This window comes from Melanerpes formicivorus, unplaced genomic scaffold (genome assembly GCF_026170545.1).
Source record: "Melanerpes formicivorus ecotype bairdi unplaced genomic scaffold, bMelFor1.0.p_v2 SCAF_61, whole genome shotgun sequence".
NCBI classification, from domain to species: Eukaryota; Metazoa; Chordata; class Aves; order Piciformes; family Picidae; genus Melanerpes; species Melanerpes formicivorus.
The window spans coordinates 3,672,919-3,698,462 of NW_027142413.1; the positions used below are offsets into that span (position 1 = coordinate 3,672,919).

Genomic DNA, 25,544 nt, shown 5'->3' on the forward strand with positions numbered 1-25,544 from the left:
TCATGAAGGTGAGCTCTAGTTTCCTTTCTGTTATGAAAAAAAAAAACCACAAAAACCAAAACAAAGCAAACCAACCAACCAGCAACAAAAAAAGAGAGAGGACCAGGTCTGCAGGGAAAGTCCTTTATTATTTTCCTCCCTGACAAATTAAAGGGAAAAAAAAAAAGGAGAAAAGGTAATCTAAGGGTTTGGAGAGAAATAGGTAGGTCATTGTAATTGGTGTGAGGTATTTTTTCCCCATGCTGGTGGCATCATCTGCTTAAAGAAAGAAGCTAGGGTTCCTTTGTTCTTGTGTTCTTGTGTGTGTGGTGTTCTGGACTCAGAGTTTTGAGTAACAATCCAAACTTCTGCACCTTTTCATAGATCCTTACAGCTCAAACCTTTAGAGGTTCTGGGTGAATTAGGGTTGTCCTCTATATTTTTGATTCCTATCCTCCCCTAATATACTGCTATGCAAGGTGTCTATCTGGTGAGTATATGTGATGCAAAATCCACTGATCTCCAGATGGGGCTCTCAAGGACTTGAGTAGGTATTAAATCAGAGTAAAGAATGTTTTTTGTCACTAAGGTTGTCACTGGAAAATTTTCATCAGCAAAATGATATAATAAATTGCAAAATATTTTGCCATGTGAGAACACTTTACCTTGAAGATGAAGGATGTTGAGGAATGGCTTGAATTGCAGGGACGTGGTTCTGTGGAACAGTTGTTTGATCAGAGTGTGTAGGCCAGACTCCATCTTGCTGTTTACTGCTCACAGCTTAGCTGGTATGCTGATGCAGCAAGGCCACCGCAGCCTTGTGACTGTGCTTGCAGTTTCTCATAAGATAGCAGCATGTGAAATAGTTACTTACAAGATAGTAGTATGTGAAACAAAGTATATGTGTGAAACAAAGACCTACTGAGAAAGGAGGTTGTGGAGTTGCACATGGGTCTAACCGCAAGTGGGCTGGATATTATGATGTAACCCTGGACTGATAGCTAATAGAGTAATGACACCTGTGCATATTTAGCTGCTGAAGATGCTTTATAAGCTGTGCTTTCGAACAATAAAGTTGAAGCCTGATTACCAATCATTGATTGTCTGCTTCCCACCGCAACAGGAGACTTATTTGAAATAAACAACAGGCGATAAACCAAGAAATTGTGTAATAACAGATCTGAAAACTGTTTTTCAGAAGAGAAATAATTTCATTTCCAAATTTATTAGAGTACATCAGTATAATGTAATGTCTAATGAGTGATTATACCGCATTGAATTGTAAAATCTATCAGCAGAGTAAGAGAAAATTGGGGGGGGAAGTCTGGCATATATGACTTCAGTGTATTTTGCAGTCCTTGCTTTTCCATATCCATAACAATTTCAATTTAACAAAAGGAAATTAATGTAAAAAGAAACCATGGAGAGCTGAAGCACTGCAAAAGAAATAGTAGTCAAAAAGGACTGGTACCTAGCTATGCTATGACAGACTAGCATTTTAAGCATATGGCCTACATAATTATGAAATATGCAGGAAAAATAGCTATTAGTAAACAATGATTTCCACCAATTTCATACCAAGACTTAACATTTTACAGTTCAGGTCTTGAAGATGCATGTAACTATGATGACTAATGGTGTAAGGAATTTTTACTCTATGATTATGATTTGTCCTTAACCATTTGTGAGCAGTGATGCCTTGGTAAGCCTGATGCAAGATCTATGCTGTATTTAAATAGCTGCAAAGGACTGCGCTAAATGTTTGTACAGGGATGGCAAAAATCAAATAGGAAATGGACTCCATTAACTATGGCAGTAAGGTGAAGGAAAACAAAACATAATGGTTCATGTGAAGCTTAAATTCTTTCCATTATTTTAAGCTTCCATTTTGGAGAGCATTTCTTGATGGAGGTTGAACCTCATAAGAAAACCAACCAAACAACCCCCCACCCCCCCCCCCCAAAAAAAAAAAACCACCAACAACCCAAAAAAACCCAAAACCAAAAAAACAACACCACAAACGTCAGAAGCATCTTCCTAGAATTTGAAGCCATTAAGTACTTGGCTGAATACAAATATTTGGAAGAAAAGTATGAGGGTGTGATTCATTGATCTAGTGAGGTCAATGATCAAGCTCCAGGCAGGTGTTGTTCAGAGTTAGACCACTCTGTAGACTCTAAGGTTTTTAATGTATTATACATGCATATATCTATGTGTGCACCACATTTTATGTGTATGTTTAAGCTGATCTGTGGCTAATTTAACTTTTGACTGGGTCTCTGAATGCATTGTTGGACTCGATGATCTTTGAGGTCTCTTCCAACCTTAGTGATACTGAATACTGAATAGTATTGCACTTGAGATACAAGTAAACAATTCTCACAGGGACAGTCAGAGGAAATCCCATCTCTTTCTTGCTCAGAGTAGACTTTTCACTTCATAATCTATAATGTTAATTGCTGTTGTCTCCAGAAAGGCAGACAGATCATCCTCTGTCATTAGGTTCACTCTGGAAATGGTAGCATCCACTAACTAGGTAAATAAAGTCATATCAATGTACTTAATTGAATTTTATGTGGGTGTAGTGTTGTGAAGAGTGCAAGCGGACTTTCTTGCTCTGAAACTCTGGAAGCATTCTTGCTGAATGAATTCCAGGCCAGGGCTGCCTCAGATACTGTCATACAGCTCTCACAGGCTCCTATTTCCTGTTTCCAGTGCTCTTCCCCCCAAAAAAAAGTTTCTGTACAGTTCCTCTTGTTCTTTTACCCACTCAAACTACATCTACTGTGCTAAATAAAAGAAGTCCAGGAAATAAACTTCCACATGACAACCTTTGTCATCTGTGTGGTTTAACTGTGGGTTTACTTCCCAACCTTGTTTTAGACCACTACAGCTACTTCTTTCCCAGTGAAAACCTGCATGTAACTAACTCAGAAGTTTGTTTTAAACACCATTAGCAAGTTCAAGTGGGGCTGAACCATTCAGCTTCTTCTGCCCTCTAAAGTGCCCCATCCCATTCTCATTAAACTTTGTGCTCCTGAATCCCTGGGTCTGCCCTTCTGCCTTCTGGTGTATGCAGAGCAGACTTGCTTTGAAGTTACAATAATGCTGTTCTCTGGGCTGTCTCTCCCTAGTAAGTGCCTTCTCCTTAAGAGCAGAGACTGTTCCCTGGAAAGCATGTTTTTTCTCCAACCTTTAGCACAACAATTAGATTATTTTAGATTAAAACAGTATCATGGCTTCACATGGTTCAGTCATCTTTCTTGAAATAAGTTGGGAGAGTCTGTGGTGAAATATCCTTGCAGGATAGTCATGCTGCTTTATAAAGGAAACTGTGGAGATTCTCAGCCTTTATGCTGAGTAAGCAAACTGCAGAAGTAGTACACTATAGCATGCTTGCCTAAAGACAGCACTAACTAGCCACCTGGTGCTTTCAGTGCATGGACTTGTGCACCTGTGTAGTACTGCTCTGTGTTGTGCATCGCAGGTCTTGGTTGTGTCACATTGGCAAACTAATTTTCTTGATTTCCTGGCTCCACTGGTTCCATGTAATTTGGGAAAGTCTAGTCTGCCTGATGCATCCATAAACTGAATATATAAAAACCTATAAATGTCATATACAATACTTATGACATTATTAAAGGTTGACATTCTCATGTTGTTTCATACAAGCTGTATCCTAGCACACAGCAGAGTCCTTACACTTGTTGTAATGATCTAATAATTCACAAATGAGATACATTTACCCTTCCAGAACTATTTGCAAATTCAGCAGGAACCAAATGATACACTTCATTTGCTGCGTTGAAAACCTCTATGGCAAGGCATCCATGTCAATAAATAGAGCTCACAGCACAATATTTGGGAACATATGAACTAATTTATCCTAGATGGAAATCTTCTTTTCCCTTTGGAGCTTTGAATTTATTTGGTTCCCTTTTCCTAAAGAGGAAATAAGTAAAATCTGACACCATGGTCCTTACATAGCCATAGAATTCCCCAAGATAGCACTCAGATTATTGTACTTCATGCAAATGAAAATTTCACAAGCTGTATTCAGCAGGTCACAGTTTCATCAGTTCATAATCATTATAGTCTATACATGGATGTTTGCAGATGGTATATTATTTCTGGTTTGAGTCCATGAAATATGATTGCTAGTTTTAATTTGCACAGGTATTGTAATTGTCAGTGCAACTTTAAAATATTGTGTCTTGAGAGACTGACATGGATTTTTCAATGTTCTGAATGTTTGTCATGTGATTTTTATTCTTCAGTTCATGAAGATTTTACTCATAACTCATTATTCTCCATACTTGAGTGCTTCATGTAATGCCAATGTAGAGATCTTGTTGTATCAATGGGCCTCCAGTGAGAAGCAGCATCCTCATGCCTCAAGGCAGGGCCTCCATGTTTAATGGATGTACATGATATTTTTGTGGGTAAATCAAATTGATGTATTTGCACAACAAAGTAGAATCTTTTTATACCAGTCTAGATATTTTTGAGATAATTTCAATCAGCAAGCATAACTGTAGGCTACAAAAAAGTCAAACAGTTGGAGGTTCTTACTTTTTCATGCTGTTTCAGGTGGATTATTATTTTTTTTAATGTCTATCTTCAGTGGATATTATTTTAAGACCTACCTTTAGTATGGTGGACAAGTAGGCCAAGTTTTGCCCACAATGCTTTTTCTTTCCTTCATAGACAGTAGTTCCTACGATGTTTAGGAGAACAATCTGAGAGTATATTACTTAGAGTGAGGGAGTAAAGTACATTACAGATAAAGACAGATAACAGCTAGGTGTGGTATGGATATAAATCAAAGTTGGATAATGAGGAAGAGTGGGTTATTTATTTCTTTAGTTAGCTTGGTATTCCTAAAAGTACTTTAGTTAAATTAGCAAAAGTGCTGTCAAGAAATGTTCCCCTATTAAATTTCTTACAAGACTAAACTAAAAGGGTTTTAAAAAAAGTTTTGTTTCTTTCTCCAGGATAGCAGTGCCCTGTAATGGTGACTCGCACAAGAGAGTCTCTTCTCCAAAGATCTTTGTATCAAATTTGTCTTGCCTTTAAGAAAGGCTGCATGTTCATTGTTTTTGGTATCCAGTGTTTCCTTTTTTCTTTTTATTATAAGAAACATTTCCATCTGATGTTTTCTATGTTTTGTTGTACATTCTGTCATTTCTGCTGCATGACTGTCAGTTTCTTCAATTAGTTTTTAGTCACTGTAAAAAGAATTTATTGTTTTTAAAGCCTGTGATACTACTAAAAGCTTTGAGATAAGGCTGAAATGTAGTTACGAAATGCTCTTGTGTAGAGTTCTCTGTTCATTGCATAGAGTTCTCTTTTCATTACATAGAGTTCTCTTTTCATTACAGCTTTCAAGAACATTATTAGTAACGCTCAGTTCCTGACTGTTATTCTGCTAATCTGGAGTAATGGCATGGTGACAAAGCAGAAACAAAATTAACACAACAGATAAAGCAATTACATTGTAAGATGATACTACACCCCTATGTGGAAAGCATCCGAGATACTTTTCATGGTAGACTACAGTGAGCTGGGCCAGGGGTACTCAGCACAGTCACATGTGATAGACATCTAGAGCAGAGAGTCTGTCTAGCTCTAGTTCATGTAGCTCAAACTCCTGGCTGGACATAAAATCAGATTTCATTGGGCAATTACCTGAAAGGATAATACAAGGTGTGTTTTTCTAAACATAATGATTGAAGATAAATCCAGCTTCCATGTTAATACTAGGGAATACATCACAAGAATAGATTAAATAATCCTTTATTCTGTTATTTTCAGAACCAAATTTTGTGTCATCTTATGACATTGGGAACTTTACCTACTTCTTCTTCCGGGAGAATGCAGTGGAACATGACTGCGGGAAAACAGTCTTCTCTCGTGCTGCTCGAGTGTGCAAGAATGACATTGGTGGCAAGTTTGTGTTGGAGGATACTTGGACTACCTTCATGAAAGCTCGGCTGAACTGCTCTCGCCCTGGAGAAATTCCATTTTACTATAATGAACTGCAGAGCACTTTCTTCCTGCCAGAACTGGAGTTGATCTATGGGATTTTTACCACTAATGTGTAAGTAAATTCTGTGATATATTTTGTTTTCTTGCTATTTGTGACAGTAAAAACTAAAGCTTCTGAGCTGGTCTCTTCTGCATATGCCAGGTAAACATCATAAATTCAAACTACTGGTTTGCTCAATCCAGTGTTCTCATATGAACAAGTGTCAGGTCCAAACGCATCCCATATGAATTGTTGAAGACTTACAATAGAAGGAAGAATTCTTAATATTTCCTTACAGCAGGGAGCCAGTCATGTTTAAGACTATTCAGTCAGCTTGACCATACATTGTTGCAAACACATTTTTTAGTTTGCACACTGTTGTAATACATGATGTGTTAATAAAAGGAATATTTTTTTAACTGTAGTGTGACAGGATCATGAGTTTGACATGATGTAATTTGAGCATGTCAGGAAGACCTCACCTTACCAACAGTGGAAGAGGAGCTTTTATGTATTTTAAATGAATCCTAACATATACTTATGGGAGTTTGGTGATCAAACCAAGAGTTTTATCTAATTTTAACTGAACCTGTTCCATCAAAAAGGTAAAATTTTAAAAATGTACAATTTGGCCTTAAAAATGAAAATTTGTTAAAAATTAAAACATAGGATGCACCTTAAAGCTCCCTGGGCTCTAAGCTTAAGAGTTGGAAGTAAGGACTTTTAGGGAAAAAGAAACATTTGTTTCAGAAATGTCTGTTGTTACTTTAAACATGGTAACTGGAGTTTAAATACTGCTCAGAGAGAGCAGCCTGAGCTCCATAGCCCAGTGTTTGGACCACTAGATCAGTTTTGGATCTTGGTTTCCGGTTCTCTTACCTGCTTGCAGTGTTTTGCTGTGTAAGTCAGTTTTGCCTAGAATTTTTAATGGTACTTGGTCATCAAAAATGTAGATCAGTGCCCCTTACTGCTGCTGTAAACACCTGCATACCTACCTTCTATAAATAGCCATTAGCCTGTTGGAAATAGTCAATGACAACAAATTACAATCCCTAAGTAGTTTAGATAGTGAGCATGACTTTGAATTTAGGATTTACTGGTCTTGTAGTTTCCTGAGTCCACCTTTTTGCCTTTGTTTGAATATTTGAGTGGCACTGGCTTTCACCCAGTCCTCAGGCATCCCTCCTGTTCTTCATAATCCTTCAAAGATGATGGAGTGTGTCTTAGTTTCTGCCAGGGAAAGCCTGACTGGAGGAATCTGCTCCAGAAAATCCACAGGGCTTTGGCCATGGAAGGGGAAGGAGTCTCATATCTTTCAGAAAGGTTGTCCTGACAATTTGAGGAATTGTGGAGTTTCCTGTCCTACAAGTGACACAAATTCTGTGGATGAGTAAGGTTAGCAGGGCTGGCATTAGCACACCATAGCACCACTGCTCTTCTGAAAATACTTGCTGATGGGAGACTACCTTTTCCAAATGGAAGGATACAGTATTTGAAACATTGCTGCTACTTCTACCTCAATGGCTCAGCATTTCCCCTTGTCTACCCAGAGATTACCTATTCAAAGTGGAATTAGTTGCAACTGTTTAGGGGTGGGATTTTTAATAGTTCCATTTAAATGACATTTGTTCCTGCCATCAAATGTTGTAACTAAACTTTTGGCTATTTTTGAGATGTTGTAAAGTGAGGATTACTTCCCTACACTGAAGGCTTATTCACGGATATCCTTACAACCCATAGGATCTACCTTTTATCCTGCAACCTGATGGTGGAGAAGCACCAGCATTTCCTGTGAAAGGGAAAAACGTATTTCTTTCTGTTGATGTAACTGCATCACATATTACTGTATCCTATTTAGCATTCTTCAATCTCAATATCTTCAGAATTGCAATGATTTGATTGTATCTTAGTGCTTTTTCTAGTACACTGTGAATATAATTTAATATACTTGTGGGAGGAAAAAATGAAGCATTTCTGTCATTAAAGATTGAGTAATAACAAACCCTGCCTGCTTTCTTTGTGTCTGACTGTTAAGTCCACTATAGCCACTGCTTCATAATGAAGCTGATTTTGTTTCTTTCAGACTATCTGAAAATCTGTAAGCATGAGTCTAATGTCCTTCAAGGACTTCCAAGAAATTCTAGAAGACATTGGTATGATTAGTACTATTAGGCAGCTGCATTTAGTGGTAGTTTATATAAGCAAGGAATTATCAAATCCAATGAGAATTGATTCTGCAGAAACTGCTAGCATGAAAGTTCAAGTACTGGTGTTTCTTTGAAATAGGAGTGACAAGCATAAGAGAGCAAATTACTCTTCTGTTCTGCTATTAATCGATATATCCTAACTTTTTTTCCTGATTGTTGGTAGATGTGATCCCCTGGGATTCTTGTCAATTTCCATAATTTTGAGGTTTCTGTAGTAGGTTTTCTTCAGCCTTGTACAAATTACAGGCTAAATTATAAACAAATAAATAAACAGATAAATAACTAGAACGCTGTGGATCAGTTGTCATCTGTCAAACTGTAGAAAAGAATAGTGCAGTTTTCCAAATGAGGAACTCTTATGGCCACTGGATTACAATCTTTACCTTGCGCAAAATTACTTTATTGTCACACCAAGAACAGGAAACTATGCTTTGCCTGGCTGCTATTTGTTTCTGTTTGTTCAGAGAAAGGATATCTCGTGAAGTATGTAGCACAGGTTATTTTCTCTTAATAGGCTTCTGGAACTTGCATTCTTATTGCTGTACCACATCTTTTGGAAGACTGCTTTTTGCAGAATCAAAACCAGGGATTTCGTAGAGTCTAGAGAGATACCATATATTGATAATCCTTACTTCTGTTGTGCTGCCATTGGTTGTGTACAAGAAAGTGATGATATGTGTGGAATATGTGGAAATGTAGACTTCTGGTATTAAAACAGCAGCAGAAGGCAGGAAGTTTGGAGTTTTTCCCACACTAGCTGTTGGCAAGAATTTTAAAACCAATGTGCATGCCTAGAATCAGCACATCATATATCATTATCTTGAGGTTCCATCTCCTGGATGACATATCTGCTTTGCTAATTATTTGAGGGATTGCAGAGTTACTGGGGTTTTTTGTTAGGGTTTTTTTGTTTAATTTTTCAACAAATGCATTTTAATGTTTATATTTCTTTTCCAGGAACAGCATAGCAGCCTCAGCAGTCTGTGTTTTCAACCTGAGTGCCATAACTCAGGCCTTTAATGGACCCTTCAAATACCAGGAAAACTCTCGCTCGACTTGGCTTCCATATCCCAATCCTAACCCTAATTTTCAGGTACAGATGTGTGGGAGAAGGATGATAGTTCACATGAGGTTTTATTTCAAAGTACTATATGCTTCATAGTTAATAAGTCATAGCCTAGGACCTTAAAAAATACAGAAAATCAAAACAAAACAAACACAAAAAAACCCCAAACTTAAAAGGTCCCCTTATTTCAACATACTTAATTTTATCCATCCACAAAACAATTTGGGTTGAAAAGCAGATGTGCTTTGAAGGGTAGGGAAAAAAAGGCTTAACTTCAATCTTCTGTCAAAATGAAGCACTATAGTTATCTGTCTAGGTAACATTAATTTCTGACTGAAGTATGATCAAACCGCTATTCTCTTTGACAAAAAGGAACAGTGTCTGCCAGAAAAGGGTGGAGGGCTAAAGGAGAGGGTGGCTACAGGAGGAGTGGTCAGGATTTTGATGTTTTCCTGTGCAATGTAATCCACACTCTCTGAAGTGTCTGATTAAAAGAATTTGTGTGCCTCTCCTTTGAACTTGTCAGCCTCAGAGGGTATAATCATATGCAGTTGGCTGACAGCATAAAACTAATTAGTCCAAGGTGGGTCATTCAGTGGAACTTTCTACAAAAACAAAAAGGTATTTCAGGTAACCACATATATATTGTTTCCTCCTTTTGTGTAGTCACCATACCTACAAAGACAATTTTAGTGAGTGTAATTCTAGCAAGGGAAACAGAAGTGAAAACAGCATTAATTCAGTGATTAACAATAGCTTTTTCACCAAGATACTTAAGTATCCTTTATCCACCTTTCAGCTTCCCTTAAGCTCAGTGCAATTTCACAAGTTCAGTGCTGCTCCAAAGACTAGCTTTCCCTGTCTTGTAGGAATCATGGGGGCTTTGTAAGCATCAAATAGAATCACCCACAGAGGGTTTGAGGTAGTTTTAATTACATCTTGATTTATAGAAATTAAGGAAAATAAGTCACTGAATTTGCTCTGAATTACAAAGCCTCCTTATCTTTTCTAAGCAGTGTATGTGGTATTAGCCCCAAACCACAAGATATTATTTAGGTTACCCTTATTGCAGAAGCAGGCTATATTTGTATATAGCTTTTTACATATTGTAAAAATACTTATATTGTCAAAATAGGGATAGTAAGGGGGTCTGAGCAAGACTAAATTTTTGGAGAAAAACTGAATAAATACCCATCTGTAAAAATCTTCTATTCTTTCTTGTATCAATGTGTCAATAACTGTTGTGAGAACACCCCATACAGAATGGTACATACAGAGAAAGATGACAGCCTGATGGCTGTGCAAAAATGGTAAAAGTCTCTGTTGCACTGTTCCTGCTCATCTCTAAATCCTAGTCAAGACTGAGGTGTTGAAGAAATCCCTTGTGTGGATAGTCTGGCTGATTTTAGTATGTCTGTTAGTTCATCCAATTTGCAAGTAAAGTTCTAGTGTTAAAGATTGCAGGGTGGCCATCTACCACACAGTACTGAAGCCAATTGACATTAACATTATTAATGACACCATAAATCTGATCTTTTGATGATGCTATCTTTTATTCTGTTGAATTTGCTGTGTATGTCTGGCTCCCTCATTTCAGCAGTGATGCATTGGGGTGGTTTTGCCCTGGCTGGGAGCCAAATGCCCACCAAAGCCACTCTATCATTCCCCTTCTTAGATGGACAGGGGAGAGGGGAAAATATAACAAAAGGCCAGTAATAAGGTAGAAGCAATGTAATAATGCAAAACACCAGCAAAGACCGCTCGTGGAAGCAAAAGCAAACAAAGATGTTGTTCCCTACTTCCTGTCAGCAGGAAGCAGGGCTCTATGCATAGCGGTTACTCTGGAAGTCAAATGCCATGGGTGAATATCTCCACACTTCCTTCTTTCACTTAGTTCTTATATCTGAGCTGATGTCGTATGGCATGGAATACCCCTTCGGCCGGTTTGCGTCAGCTGGCTCAGCTGAGTCCCCTCCCAAGATCTTGCTCATCACTCAGCATACTCTTGGGCTGGCGAAATGTTGGAAAAGCACAGCCTGGGTGTTCATTCAGCAGTAGCCAAAACACTGATATGCTATCAATACCCAACTACAGCAATGCAAAACACAGCACTGGAAAGATGCTTTGAGGAGAATTAACTCCAGCTCAGCCAAACCAATACATAAGGTAGTCTAGTGCTTAGAGCTGGGTGTAACTAATTTTTGTGACTTAATGGTGCTTTGGAGTATATACTTACATAGATGGTATATATTCTTTGTCTGAGTCACAAGTTTCCTTCCCAGAAAGGAGGAGTTTTCTTTTGTAGAGTCCTTCAGATAAACTATCAGAAGTTCTGTCTGCTCAGTCTCAGAAGTAGATTTATCCTCAAAGTATTCACCTACTCAGGACAGGACAAGAGACAGTGGGTGGAAGATGAGGCATAGGAAGTTCCATGTAAACATGAGAAAAAAATTTTACACTGTAAGGATGATGGAACACTGGAACAGGCTGCCCAGGGGGATTGTGAAGTCTCCTTCTCTGGAGATGTTCAAACCCACCTGGGTGTGTTTGTGTGTGATTTTTATAGGTGATCCTGCTCTGGTAGGGGGGGTTGGACTAGAAGATATTTCTAGATCCCTTCCAACCCCTAATATTCTTTGAATATCACAGACTCACAAAATGTTAGGGGCTGGAAGAGACATTGATAAATATTGTGAAGCACTGCTTTGCTTCTATGATGCACTTATGCATGTGTAAATGTGGATACTTACATGTTCACATGTTAAGCAGCTTTCTCTTTCATGTCCTCAGTTAGTAGAAGACTTAAACACAAAAATGTGAAAATTAACTGCTGTTTATATTGCTTTGTTTATTTGTGGTTGAAATTTGTGTGTGCAATTAGTGAATACTTTCCTATAAGGAAAAAGTACAGCTTGCAGATATAAAATGCAGTCAGTGCCATAGCTCAAATATCTTTATCAAGGATAACATTTTGCAGTTAGAGCTTCACCCTATCTAGTGTTGGCTAGTAAACATAAGGTCTGACGGAGCTCCTAAAACCGTGTGTGATGCTTTCACCTGGGATTTCTCTCAGAACCTGGCTATAGTCAAACACTGGGTTTCCTTTGAAAAATTGTCTTTAGCACTGTGTCTGTGTAAATTATAAAGAAAACTACTCAGAAAATGTGAAGGTTGTTGAATGGCAGATTTTCTCCTTCCTGCCTTGTGAGCACAGGATATAGCAATATATTACTATAGCCCACTGGATAATCAGTCACTGTGTAGACAGTCTGGTCATCACCAAAATGAGACCTGAAAGTGGAATTCTACATTGTCACTACAAGATATGCTCTGGGATTGTTAGTTTCTTGTGCTGTAAATCAGAGATTGAATCTGTTGTTATCATTGACCTAAAGTGTTGTTACTTTTCTGTGTTTACAGTGTGGCACCATGGACCAGGGCTTGTATGTAAATATGACTGAGAGAAATCTTCAAGATGCTCAAAGATTCTTCTTAATGCATGAGGTTGTTCAACCAGTTATTCCAATTCCTTACTTCATGGAAGACAACAGCCGATTTTCCCATGTGGTTGTGGATGTCGTGCAGGGCAAGGACATGCTTTTCCATATCATCTATCTTGCCACAGGTATGAGCACTGCATTGCTGTGAAAACTGCAAAACTTTATGAGGTCTATAATTCTAACATTCTGAGAATCACTTATGAAATAGGTATGATGCACCTTGAAGGACAATTTTCACTATTCTACCTTTTCTAGGTAGCTGAGTTCAGCAGTTTACAATGTCTTTGTTTACATTGTGAACTCCAATTTTGTGTCTGTTTCCTTTGTTCCTTCGAAGATATGAAGCCTTCATAATCTTGAGTAAGTGAAGGGTTATGAATTCTACAAACAAGATTTCAAAATGTTCTCCTTTTTCTTTTTATGTAGTTCAGGGTACAGTCTCCCCCAAGCTAAGATGGTTTAGCATCCTCTGAGATAGCAATAACAGCAATTGTATTTGTTATTTGTAATATTACTTCTATTTCTGACTTTTCAGCTGGCAAATATTTCATTACCTTTCCATTCTTTCTCATTTTTAAGTCGTTGATTTTACAGTTGTATATCCTGCCTTATTATTTGTCCATTTATATGTGATCTTAGCAATGAAAGAAAACTAATCCTCTACCTCAAATTGCCTTGGTTAGAAATATTGGTTTCTTGTTTCAAAATTTCAAGCTTGTTAAAGTAGTGAGGTTGTCAGAGAACTGTTTTTGCAGCACAGATATGTCCTCCTGAAATACTATGTTAGAGTAATGTATTTAGAGCCTCATAGTATAAAACCTAGGGTGGTTCTCAGATGCTTAGTCCTGTTCCCATCGATAGAGGATAACTCATCAAAGCAATGATTTGTTTATGTGCATAGTTAGTCTCACAGTGAGTAGGCACCAAATACAATAAATGTAGGGAAAGAATCCATTGATCAACAGGAGGGAAAAAAAATCCTAATCCTATTTATTTGATCTTGCATTTAACTGAGTATATTTCAACATTTTCATTGATCAAATCAATCATTTTAATTACTGAAATTCTGATTTACTTATGAAAATTGTATATTCTATATCTTTTCAATTGTCAAGAGTGCATATACCAAACACATTCCTTCCAATGCAAGAAGGACATGAGTAAACTGGAGCAAATTCTGTAGAGTCCAGCTTTCTGTGGAGCACCTTGTCCTAAGAGGAGAAGGTGAAGCAGCTGGCCTTGTTCATCCTAGAAGGCTTCAGTGGGGGGCATTGTAACATCCTGCAAATACCTACAGGGGAATTACATGGAGAATGGAGCCAGGATCTTCATGGTGGTGAATGGTGGAAAACAAGAGACAACAGGCAGAGAGTTTCAGACTGGGTATTAAAAAACTCCACCTTTTTCACTCTGAGGATGCTCAGGTGGTATATTGGATTTCCAAGAGAGATTGTGCAGTCTCCATCCTCAGAGGTTTTCAGAACCAGGCAGTAACCCAGACTGTGTTATATCCAGCTGTCCTTTGAACAAAAGGTTGGATTTTAGACCTTCCGATGCCCATTCTAACCAAAGTTATCCTCTTCTATCATATATCTGCAAATTGGTTGGACTAAATTACATTTTTACTCAGCAGTAGTAATAGATGTCATTTTACTTTCTGCTGCCAAAAGGAAAGTACATTCATCTCTAATATAAATACAGCCAGTAAGCAATTCATACCTAGTGATGTAAAGCAGGACAGATCCAACCCATGCTGTGTAAAATGTACTGTACATAACTTTCATAGTTATAATTCATTACAATATTCTTACTAGATCTGTCTTTTAAATTGTACAAAGCTGCTTCAGTGAAAAGGTGGGCATATAGATCAGGCTGAATATAAATGGGTACTCCACTGTGTTACTCCAAGCAAAAATCCCATTGTTTGAAGCAGATGGACAGTAGCTGAGAGAAAACTCTTTCTTCTCCCTACTCACATTCACTTACCTACCCATCCTGCTGTTACAATACAAATATTACAGAGGACAATAACACTGACAGTATAAAAATGTAATCTTATTTTAAACCTGAAATAAGAGGAGAGGCTGGGAGTAAGCAAAGAAGTGCATTCTGCTTTGTCAGCAGTTTTCATTTCCTAAACCTTTGCCAAGTCATCATTCTGCTGCTTATATCAAAAATGTATTTTGGAAACACATCTTAATCTTTCACTGCAGTGACTTCTAATACAGAATGAAAGGACATGTCAATGCCTGCTAATTTTGTGCTGCCTAGAGCTAGCACAGTGCTGCTGGCTTTAGGCAGACAGAATTCCCTGAAACAACTTTCACAGGTTCAGAAAGGAAAATCAAGGAAAGCCTTCAGACAAGTTCTGAACCTAAAATCATTTAAAATAAGAAATGAAAATCAGCCCAAGCTAGAAAAAAAGTCCACTATCCCAACCATTTTTCAATAATAAATGAATTTCCTTCTTCATTAGAAAAATATCCAAGCAAAATGGTGTTATATGTTAAGTATTTTGTTTCCCTACCTTTTTTTCCCCTCTCATATTTTTTTCTCCTTATTATTTCTTCCTTACAATATAAAAGCCTGGGTGTTCCACGGTTAAAACTTTTGCCAGTGTAAAAAGGTTTTCAAAGCCTTTTTCAGCAAACAGGATGCTGCAACAAGAGCAAGTAGGCTTATTTAGAGAACTGTTGCAAAATGTATTGATATCTTAGAATTGCTAAGAAAATAATTAGGTATGGAGTCTAGTTGAGGGTGTTCTGAAAGCGTTTTCTGGTTGCTCTTTGTTAGGAGCTCAGAAAAGGTAACATTTGCACTGTCTGAAAAGAAGCTTTAAGACACTATTTTAAAATTACTTGATGGAACCACCTCACACACCCCCCACACACACCCTCACCCCCCCTTTTCTCTACTTTCTTAAGTCCCACTGGACAGAGTATATCTGTTCTGTATCCTAAGTCAAAAGAGTATAATGCCCAGTGGTGGTCCTTGAGTATTGGGATTTAGAGTTCAGCATTTATGAAACTGAGGAATGACTGACTTACAAAGAGCATGAAACCTAGAGAAAGTTTTATTGTTGGCTACACTGTATGTCTTTAAGGAGTGGGTCATTTACAGAACTGAATGAATTTTTTAATCATAAAGCCAGGTTTTACCTGAGTCTTAAAGATGCCTGGATGATATCTGAACAGATTTTGTACTTCCCTTTCCAAGAAGTTTTAGAAAACATTTTGTTCTCCCTCTTAAGACCTCAAAATTCCAAGTATCAATGCAGAAAGTAATAGTAAAAATAATTGTGATGAACTAAATGCAGCTATGATTATGAAGAAAGGGAGAGATATTTATTGGAAATGCTGTCAAAATGGTTTGTATTTATCCTGTTTGTCTTACTAGATGAGAGTAAATTGATACAAAATAGTGCATAATTTGATTCCTCTGTGCTTTTTGTTACATTCACAGTTTTTGCTAGGGAATGACCACAGGTCGTAACAAGGAAAAAAAAGTTGTATGTGTGTTTGCTAAAAATCTCAGTTGAAATATTGTTATTTTCCTGGCAGACAACAGCTTCTGGTCAAAGTGTGCTGCTTTCACAGTTTAATGTGGATGGTGTCATAGCATATGTAGTGTGTGTGAAGTTACTGACCTTAAGATTATAAGCAAAAATATATACTTACATACATTTCATGCCTGATGAGGAGAGCAACAAAGCTAAAGCTGACTGAATTTTTTCCAAGGTGAAATTTCTGACTGTGTTATCTCAAGTGTGCTGAGGTTATTGGAAGCAATCTTTGGGTAATTTTTTACTTTGCCTCAGTTTATAGAAGCACTCTAAATTACATTATAGATGCAATAATAGTAATAGTGATCAAAATAGATAAATTTGAGTCACAAGCCCAGTGTGAAAGTTGTAGGTCTATTTGCATATATTAATGCTTTCTAGTTTAAAAACAGATGTCGTGGGTTGAGTTGAATCTCATGATGATTTCAATTCCACGCTGCCATCCTGCCAGCTTCAAAATGAAAGTGCTGGCTGGAGCAAAGTATTTTAGGGCTTGAAGTTCAGATTGTACCATGGGAGGCTTCCTGTTCCAGTTGCTGCTTCCAGTTTCTGGGTTTGGGGTGTTTGTCTTTTGCAGTGAGTGGGCTGTGGGTCAGGGAGGTGGGGAGAGGTCACTGGCTTCAGCGGCTGCTTCTGCATTTTGCTGTGCTTTTCTGCAAACAGGCTAAGATAATTGTGCATTGTATTATCTCATTTCCAGTAAAACTCTTTTATCTCAACCAGGAGGGGTTTCTTTGTGTCATTTTCTCTCCTGTATATATTGGGGGAGTGGGGCTTGTGAGAGTGGGCTGTGTTAACCCAGGAAGACAAAGCAGAGAAATCAGCAGGTTAATAATGGAGAGTATAGCCTGTGACAGACAGTCACCACCTGTTATAACTACTTCTGTTGCAGCAGACAACACAGTTGCTTTGCTTCTTATGTCTTTTCTTAACAGAAGTATGCCGTGCTTTTAAACAGTTGCAGGGCACCCCAGCAGCACTTTTGAAATTACTTCCTCATAAATTCTTATCCTTCTGACATTATGCCATATGCATATGCAATATGAAGCAAGGACATTTATCAGTTGTACAGCCGTCTAGACCTGGTGCATATCCTAAGAGCACATGCTGGTCTTGAACATTTTATTTTTTTCTAAAGCATCAGTAAGCCATAAAATCAATAACCTTATTCTCCGCTCCTTTTGCAGTCACCACTACCTCTGAGAAAGGAAAACCCTAGCTGAATGCTTGGTCTATATATTAATCATTCCACGAAATATTTTGCTTAAAAGTTTGAAAGAAAGGTTTAAAAGATTTCATGGTTTCATCTGGGATTTATTCTAATGTTACAGCAAATACCTGTTATATACTCCTGCTAGGATGTTTATATTATTTTCTATGTAGAATACAAAGACAAAGAAGGACAGTGTGAGCTGTAGATCTTTTACTCTGTAATTGAAACACAGCAATATTGATTTGCCACTGGCTCATGTGTTATGTCATCTATACTGGGCAAAGTGGCTTTAAAATGCTACCAAATAAGAATGGTCACATCTGAAGTTCAGGCAACATAGTTACAAATTATACCATAGGGCTCTAGATAATCAAACTCAGCATTTAAAATGTCTACTAGTACTGATTTCCCTTGACTTTATCACCATATTTAGAGATAAATAATTCTGCTAGCTCCAGTTGGAGAGTGCTAAAAATGTTTCTTAATAAATAGATGGCTCTAACTAGAGCTGGTTAAATTATTCACTGACAACAATTTATGTGTGAGCATCATAGCCCTTTATTTGATTCACAAATTACCCACCACTTATTTGTAGTAATTTTTTTGTTATTATACTCAACCCATAAGTAGGTCACGACTTTGATTTGTTTGTTGCTGATATTGGCTCATATAGTTTGTTCATATTTTAGATAACAAGTCCATGAATTGCCTGCTGTGAGTAGATGGCATTTGTATTCTCTTCTCCCCAGGACAAATTTAAGCAGGAGAAGCCCTTTTCTTTTTTCTGTTCACAATGTTCTATGTGTGTATAACTGCCCAACTCTGTTGGATAAAGGCTACAAATAAACGTCCAAAAAATATACAGCATGTGCTTCTGTGCCACAACTGGAGGTCATAATTGCTGCAAGAAGCAGCTACTGACTAAAACACAGCAGGCTCTGCTTGCATGGGAGCACGACTAATATGTGGGTCAGGGAAGGAAAGATTGTGAATAGCTGGAGACAAAACCTTAACCTTGCATTAAGAGAGCAGCTTTTCTTCGAAACAGTGACACTGACTTTCAAATTCTGTTTGACTACCTTATAAACTTAGAATGGCCAAATACCTTCCCTTCTTCCTTTCTCTCTTTGTTTGGTTGCTTTTGTTGGGTGCTTTGGCTTTCTGGTTTTTGTTTGTTTGTTTGTTTTGAGAGGCCTATAACCTCTTCTTCCAGAAAGGGAAGATAGATCTGATAAGCCCCACAGTCACTTGTGATTAGATAATTCTAATGCACAGAATGTGAAGTGTCGAGTGAACAAGGTATCTTACATGGCACTCAGCATCGTCCTACTGTCTTCAAAGCTAAATTACTTTTTAGCATTTAAGTCTACGTTCAACTCTTATGTTTTTGGTCCTGGTAGCATGCAGTGTTGGTCAACAGGCTTGGTCATAATTTTGAAAACAGCTATTGGCATTAGCCTTGTCTTGTGGCAAAGTTCAGCCTTTGAACCAACTGTGAAACTCTTGCTTGGGTACTTAGCTACTGTTCCAAGATTATTCCTGGGAGATGTGGGGAATAAGCCTTCCTTTTGAAAGGACTTGGCCATATCAGCTTTTAATAAAGGTTGACATAACTTGCCAGGTTGCTGGGCACTGTGAATATCTTTAGAGTATTCTGTAAGACCTTTTACTTTTTAAAAACCCTTCATTTTAAGGTGGACATGAATAAGAGTGACTTAGTTAACCACCGCCAGCCAAAGGAGAAAGTGGAGGGAAAAATGTCTAAACTTTATATGAAACTGGTTTTCTTCCCCCCTACCCTAAATATAAATAAATAGATAGATATTGGGTTGTAAGCATGCTGATATTACGTGTACAGTATTCAGTGTGAGCTACCAGTAAAGCAAACATTAAATGAGATCATAGTATCATAGTATCAGTCAGGGTTGGAAGGGACCACAAGGATCTAGTTCCAACCCCCCTGCCATGGGCAGGGACACCCCACACTAGATCAGGCTGTGTCCAGAGCCTCATCCAGCCTGGGCTTAAACACCTCCAGGGATGGGGCCTCAACCACCTCCCTGGACAACCCATTCCAGGGCTTCACCACTCTCATGGTGAAGAACCTCATCCTCACATCCAGCCTGAATCTCCCCACCTCCAGCTTCATTCCATTCCCCCTAGTCCTATCACTACCTGAGATCCTGAGCAGTCCCTCCCCAGCCTTCTTGTAGGCCCCCTTCAGATATTGCAAGGACACAATTAGGTCACCTTGGAGTCTTCCCTTCTCCAGACTGAACAGCCCCAACTCCTTCAGTCTGTCCTCACAGGAGAGGTGCTCCAGCCCTCTGATCATCCTTGTGGCCCTTCTCTGGACACCTTCCAGCACCTCCACATCCCTCTTGTAATAGGGGCTCCAGAACTGGAGGCAGTACTCCAGGTGGGGTCTCACCAGAGCTGAGTAGAGGGGGAGGATCACCTCATCCTACTAAACTGTTTTTGTCAACATTTCTGTGATTCTTCATTCTGAGGCCTTTTCCCCAGTAAGCCTCAATAAATCCAAGTACTCTCAGCTAAGCAAATACAAGTAATGCCAATACTAATCAGTGGGGATTTTTTCCCCAGTTGTAGTTGTGGATTTTTTTTTCACCATGGGTTTACCCAACTCTGATCATAGGACATGGCAAATTTTCATAAACTAAATAATTTCTCAATGAAGATACACCTTCTTTGCTTTGTGACTTGTAAGAGCCATCAAAATGTGGAGATGTTATTCCAAATACTGTGACATTTGTGTGAAGACTCCTTTAACCTGCAGGCAGATTTACAAAAAGTTACTGGATTCCATGTGTATTTTATTGTCTCAAGTTACTGATTCATAACATTTGGAGCAGAGACTCAACTGTCTGCAGAGTCATTCTTCTATTTTTATTTATTTTCATTTTTCTTTTCTATCCCATCAGTCTTGGAAACTGGGTTCCATAAGTGCAGAGCTTCAGGAGGAATTGGCACAACCACAACCAACATAGTGGTTAGATCACTTGCCTAAGAGATAAGAGCTGATTTTTAGCTAAGAAGTTGTGTGAGATTTCCTGGTTATTGCCAGATGTCCTGACTCCTGGACTATCTTACAAATAATACAAATAATATGCTTATATATATTATGTACTAGGGCTATTGCTGCTTCAATGTCCTAGAGTAGTGAGATGAACACCTGGGGTTTACGTTCATGTCTCTATTCCCTTCTTTGATTATGTTTCTTGTCCATTCACTTCCTAATTTATTTTATATTTCTGAGATCTGCTTTATGCTGAAATTGTTGCTGAAATTCCATGCACATCATGCTGAATTTTTCCTGGATATATATAATGCATTTAGCTTTTCTAGAGACTGAGGTATTGGGGCAAGTACTATGCAAACTGCCAATGAGTTTGAGTAGAGTCTAGTCCCTGAAATACTCTAGTTGACCAAGTTTGTGATGCTTCTGGATCTGTACAGGAGCCAGTTGTCTTTCTGACACTTGCAATGAAAATAAACACATATGACTCAGTTAAGAAGTCATGCAAGGTTTATTGTGGGTTGTTACCTGAGGAATAGTTTCCTCCACTTGTGCATGTAAGTGATTCTTTGATCTAGGCACTGCAAAATTTATTCAGTGGGAAAACATTATCATATTCATAGCATGCATTGGGTAGTATAAGGTATTTACTATTGTGGTGCACAAAGGCAGGCAATAAAAAATAATAGAAGCAGTAAGCACTCCCTGTATGGTCAGATCTAATCAAAGTTAATACATCTCAACTTTGGAAGACTGGCAGGGATCCAGGACCTGTATTTTATATTAATTTTAGACCTTGTGGCAATCTTTAGTGTTGCTCTGTTGTCAGATAGCAAGTCCTAAATCATAAGAGCCATTTAATCTTGTGATTAATATCTGTATTTATTATATACTTTGCTACTTTAGCTAGAGGTTGCGCATTTCTTTAAACGTGGTCATTTTCACTACCTGAGAAGTCCAGTCCTAACTACTGAGGAAACATTTTAGAAAGTCCCTCCAAAACTGGAATGTTTCCTCTCCCCAAGAACTTTCTAGGAAATTAATTTTGTTTGTTTCTTCCTTTCATTGTGAATTGTATTACCCAGTAGCAACCTTATACTTTTATTTCTATTTTCAGAATCCAGGATATCAGCATTATGTATCTCTTGACAGGTGTAATGTTTCCAATTCTAAACTGAGAGAACTCGTGTGTCTTCTTTGCCTTAGGGCTTCAAGTTCGCGTATGTGTGTGTTTTTAGTAGAGTCAAAACTGGATGTTGCCAACAGGAGTGGCTGTAGTTACAGTATCTTGCCAAGCAGGCATTCTCTAGAATAGGTGTTTCTTTAATGGAGCTCTTGATATCAGATCTGTTTTCTTATCATTTCACTGTCCTTAGGGAGTAAAATTTTTTCATGTTTGGGAATAATAGAGTGTTACCAGTCGCACTCTACCTAAATCTGAACTTTAACCTAATTTGTTCAAATTATTGTCTGGAAGTACAAACTGTATAGCTCACTTTAAGAACAACCTTTGTTATATCCCTAAACAATCTTTACTTAATTGTTTCTTATGATAATGTGTTGATTTAGAAATTCCTATACAGTAGGCCAAAATATTTGAGACCAAGTATTTGAGATCAAAGGTAATCAATATGCCCAGTTTCTTTTGGCTGTAAGCTTCTTTTGGCTGTAAGCTTGGTACACCAAAATGGTCTTGATACTCTTTCAGTTTCAGTCTGACGTTGTTGAAGTGCATTCATTTTCTGAGCCAAGTTACTTAAGTCTGATGCAAGACAAAAAAGTGTTACACTGACCTTCTTTGAGGTTGCTGGCTTCATGGTCATGATCCCTATAAATATTTTTTATTACTGAGTAACTTTATAGACAGAACTTGGGTAAATAAACTGTGAATTCAAAAGGAGATTATTACTTGGTAAAATCAAGGACTTTGTACTCGATGTTGTCACGAATTTTACATTGGTCTGTATTGCCTACCTGAGATTTGCTAATACATCAACAAGGAAGAAAAAGAGAAAGTGTGTGAGGTATTAGAGCCAAACTTGAAATTCTTGTCATTCACCTGCTTGCCAAGTCATGAGTACTTTCTGTTTCCCAAGTCTTTTATGCTGTAGTTTTAACCATATCCTCCTTGCTTGAACAGCATTTCTTAGTATTTAAAATATTGTTATGTATTTAAATTCTTACATTTTAAAATAAGTGGTGATAGTTTGTATGGGAATGTGATATGGTAGCCATGCCTTAAGCAAATGTGATGCAATTCCATGGGATTATCCTCTGAAACGAACACAGCGACATAAGAGAAAGGCTGGTCTGTTGGTACAGTGATACGGATGATACCAACACTCATATTGGGTATGTAGAGTTTAAGTATAATTCCCCTTGAATATCCCGTTTCTTGAATGCTTGATCCAAGAGAGAAGGGGCTGCTTTGGATGGGGAAGGAATATTTCCAGATCCACTCACTGACAGTGTTTTAATCTCCAGGCAGTGTACAGTTCATCTGGCTTGCAGATGCAGAAACATAGCAGCCCACAAACCAAGTAGGTAGAGAATTCAGCTAGGCAGATGATGCCTTGCTCTCTACTGCAAGTACTATGCAAATATTTTTCCAATGCCTTTTTAATTAAGTAGTAAGTTCCCTGAAATTGCCTAAGGACATGTGGAAGGCACCTATTGCTCACAGGGTGTAAAAATCACATCACAAAAATAACATTCATTATTTTTCTTGGCTGCAGCTAAGAATTTCTAACTTCAGTTCAACTGTCTTCTGGTTTGGATTTGTCATCAAATCAAGTAAGTGTGCAAGAAACCAGCATTAACAAAAACAAAAGTTTTAAATCTTAGAATAGAGTTAACCAGTTTGGAAAAGACATTTGAGATCATCAAGTCCAACCTATCAACTAAACCATGGCACTAAGTGCCTCATTCAGTCTCTTCTTAAACACCTCCAGTTATAGTGACTCCACCACCTCCCTGGGCAGCCCATTCCAATGGCCAATCACTCTCTCTGTGAAGAACTTCTTCCTATCATCCAGTCTAATTCCCCTGGTGCAGCTTGAGACTGTGTCCTCTTGTTCTGTTGGTGGTTGCCTGGGAGAAAAGACCAACCCCCACCTGTCTGTGTTCATCTTCAGTAGAGAAAAATGGTTGAAGTGTCTATACTAAGATATTGTTAGAGTTACATGAAATAGTTTTACGAAATGTGAAGTTTCAAGGTTTTGGGGATTTTTTTGGCTGGTTGGTTTTTTCCCCACTTTAGATGCTATTACTGTTCTTAATACCAGTTTTACACATTAAGTCATGAAAGAGGCAAAGCTGGCAATTGAACCCAGATCTCACAAGACTCCAAATTAGTTCATAAGAGAAATTTCTTTATTAAAGCTTTTGTCATTGAAACCAAATTAGATTGCAAATAAGATATTGTTAAAAGACAGCACCCCATACCTAATGCTGTATGTTATGTAAGTAAAAGCAGTCTACCACAGATTGAAATGTTAGTAAGTGGATTTTTATTGACTGCAGCCTGTTTAGGAGCTGTAGCTTTTGCTTGCAAGTGTTCTTAAGATACATATCACTTCTGACTAAGCTGAGTGCATGAACTGTTATGGATAGATTCACCTCCAAATCAGACAAAACTTTATGAACCTGTACATCTCTCAGTCACATCTTTAGCAAGCTGAGAATCTTTTCTAAGAGTGAAGATTGAAGTAGTAAATAAAGGTGTGCTAATGAGCACAATTCAGACAAAAAACAAGCATTTTGAGATTGTTAAAATTGCTTCAGGGTTGTTCATTTTTGGGTTTTGCTTGGGGCTTTTTTTTGGGGTGGGGGGGATTTTATTTGGAATTTTTGGTGGGTTTGGTTTTGGTGGCGGTGTTTTTGTTTGGTTTTGTTTGGGGGTTTTTGTCAGACAGGAAGAAACATCTGTATCAGAGGTGCAAGGAGGCTGAACATTTGTCCCTAGTATATATGAGCTTCAGTACAACAGAGAAGAAGAGATGATTTGTTTTTATCTTGTTTCTGAAGGAAACAGTGTCATTTGATGTGAAGGCTGGGACATGTAATTCAGCATGTCTTTTGTTGTTTTATGTGGGATTTTGTTTACATTGCTTTGAAAGACAAAGGGAAAAGCAGAAAAAGATATTTCAGTTTTAAGGAGTGATAAGCTTCAAGTCTGGAGACAATCTTTTTTACAAGGCCCATTACTGTGTTTTAGCTACTAGTTGCTTTACATTTTAGTATCTGAATTTCCCCCTAGAACTTGAAAGATTTTCCAATGAGCCTGACTAGAGCTGCATTTAAATTCCAGTTTGAGGCTTGAAACAGCCACAGAGGGATGGTACACAAATTGCGTGGGAGACCCTGTTAGTAGAAGCATTAATTGTACCAATTGTTCATCTGTTGTGAATCAAAATGTGTTCTGTATTAGAACAGGTATTTAACTGTTTGCATGGTTGTTACTGGAAGAAGCCTTTACTGATTCGACTGCAAACTAAATATGTCCTTGCTGCTTTTGAGACATTATTACACACAAGAAGTAAGACTACAGGGAACAGAAGCATTGTAAGGAATGCATTATGCTTGAAAAGTTTCCTCTAGATAACAATAAAGAGAGGATTGAAATGATGGTTGTCCATATTTCCATTGACAGATACATTCCAAAATTGTATTTGAAAATGGAAACTGAATTTATCTTTTTTCTTGGGATGCATGGGGATTGATGGCGAGTTCTTCAATAATTGTAAAGCTCTTTCTGTCGTTAATTTCCATATTCTTTCTGTCCTGTCAGACATACGGCTTAGAGGAAAGTTCCTTATTTTGGAATGACTAGTATCTAGATCAGCACTTTTTTGATTCAAAAGAGTTTCTGAATCAATGTTTCTAACTCCTCTATAGAAAGGATAATCCATGAATATTCCCATCATAAAATAAATACAAATTAGATTTTGGCA

General features: G+C 37.9%; 1 protein-coding gene across 8 annotated transcripts in view; it reads left to right on the forward strand.

Annotated features, from left to right (window-relative positions):
* The window catches only part of SEMA5A (semaphorin 5A), a 306,539-nt gene that overhangs the window by 182,697 nt on the left and 98,298 nt on the right, over window positions 1–25,544 (forward strand). For all 8 annotated transcript variants that reach the window (XM_068162023.1, XM_068162027.1, XM_068162025.1 and 5 more), the window contains 3 exons: window positions 5,794–6,079; window positions 9,172–9,307; window positions 12,701–12,905. In XM_068162023.1, the coding sequence (XP_068018124.1) occupies window positions 5,794–6,079; window positions 9,172–9,307; window positions 12,701–12,905 (627 nt within the window). The remainder of the gene's footprint in view (window positions 1–5,793; window positions 6,080–9,171; window positions 9,308–12,700; window positions 12,906–25,544) is intronic.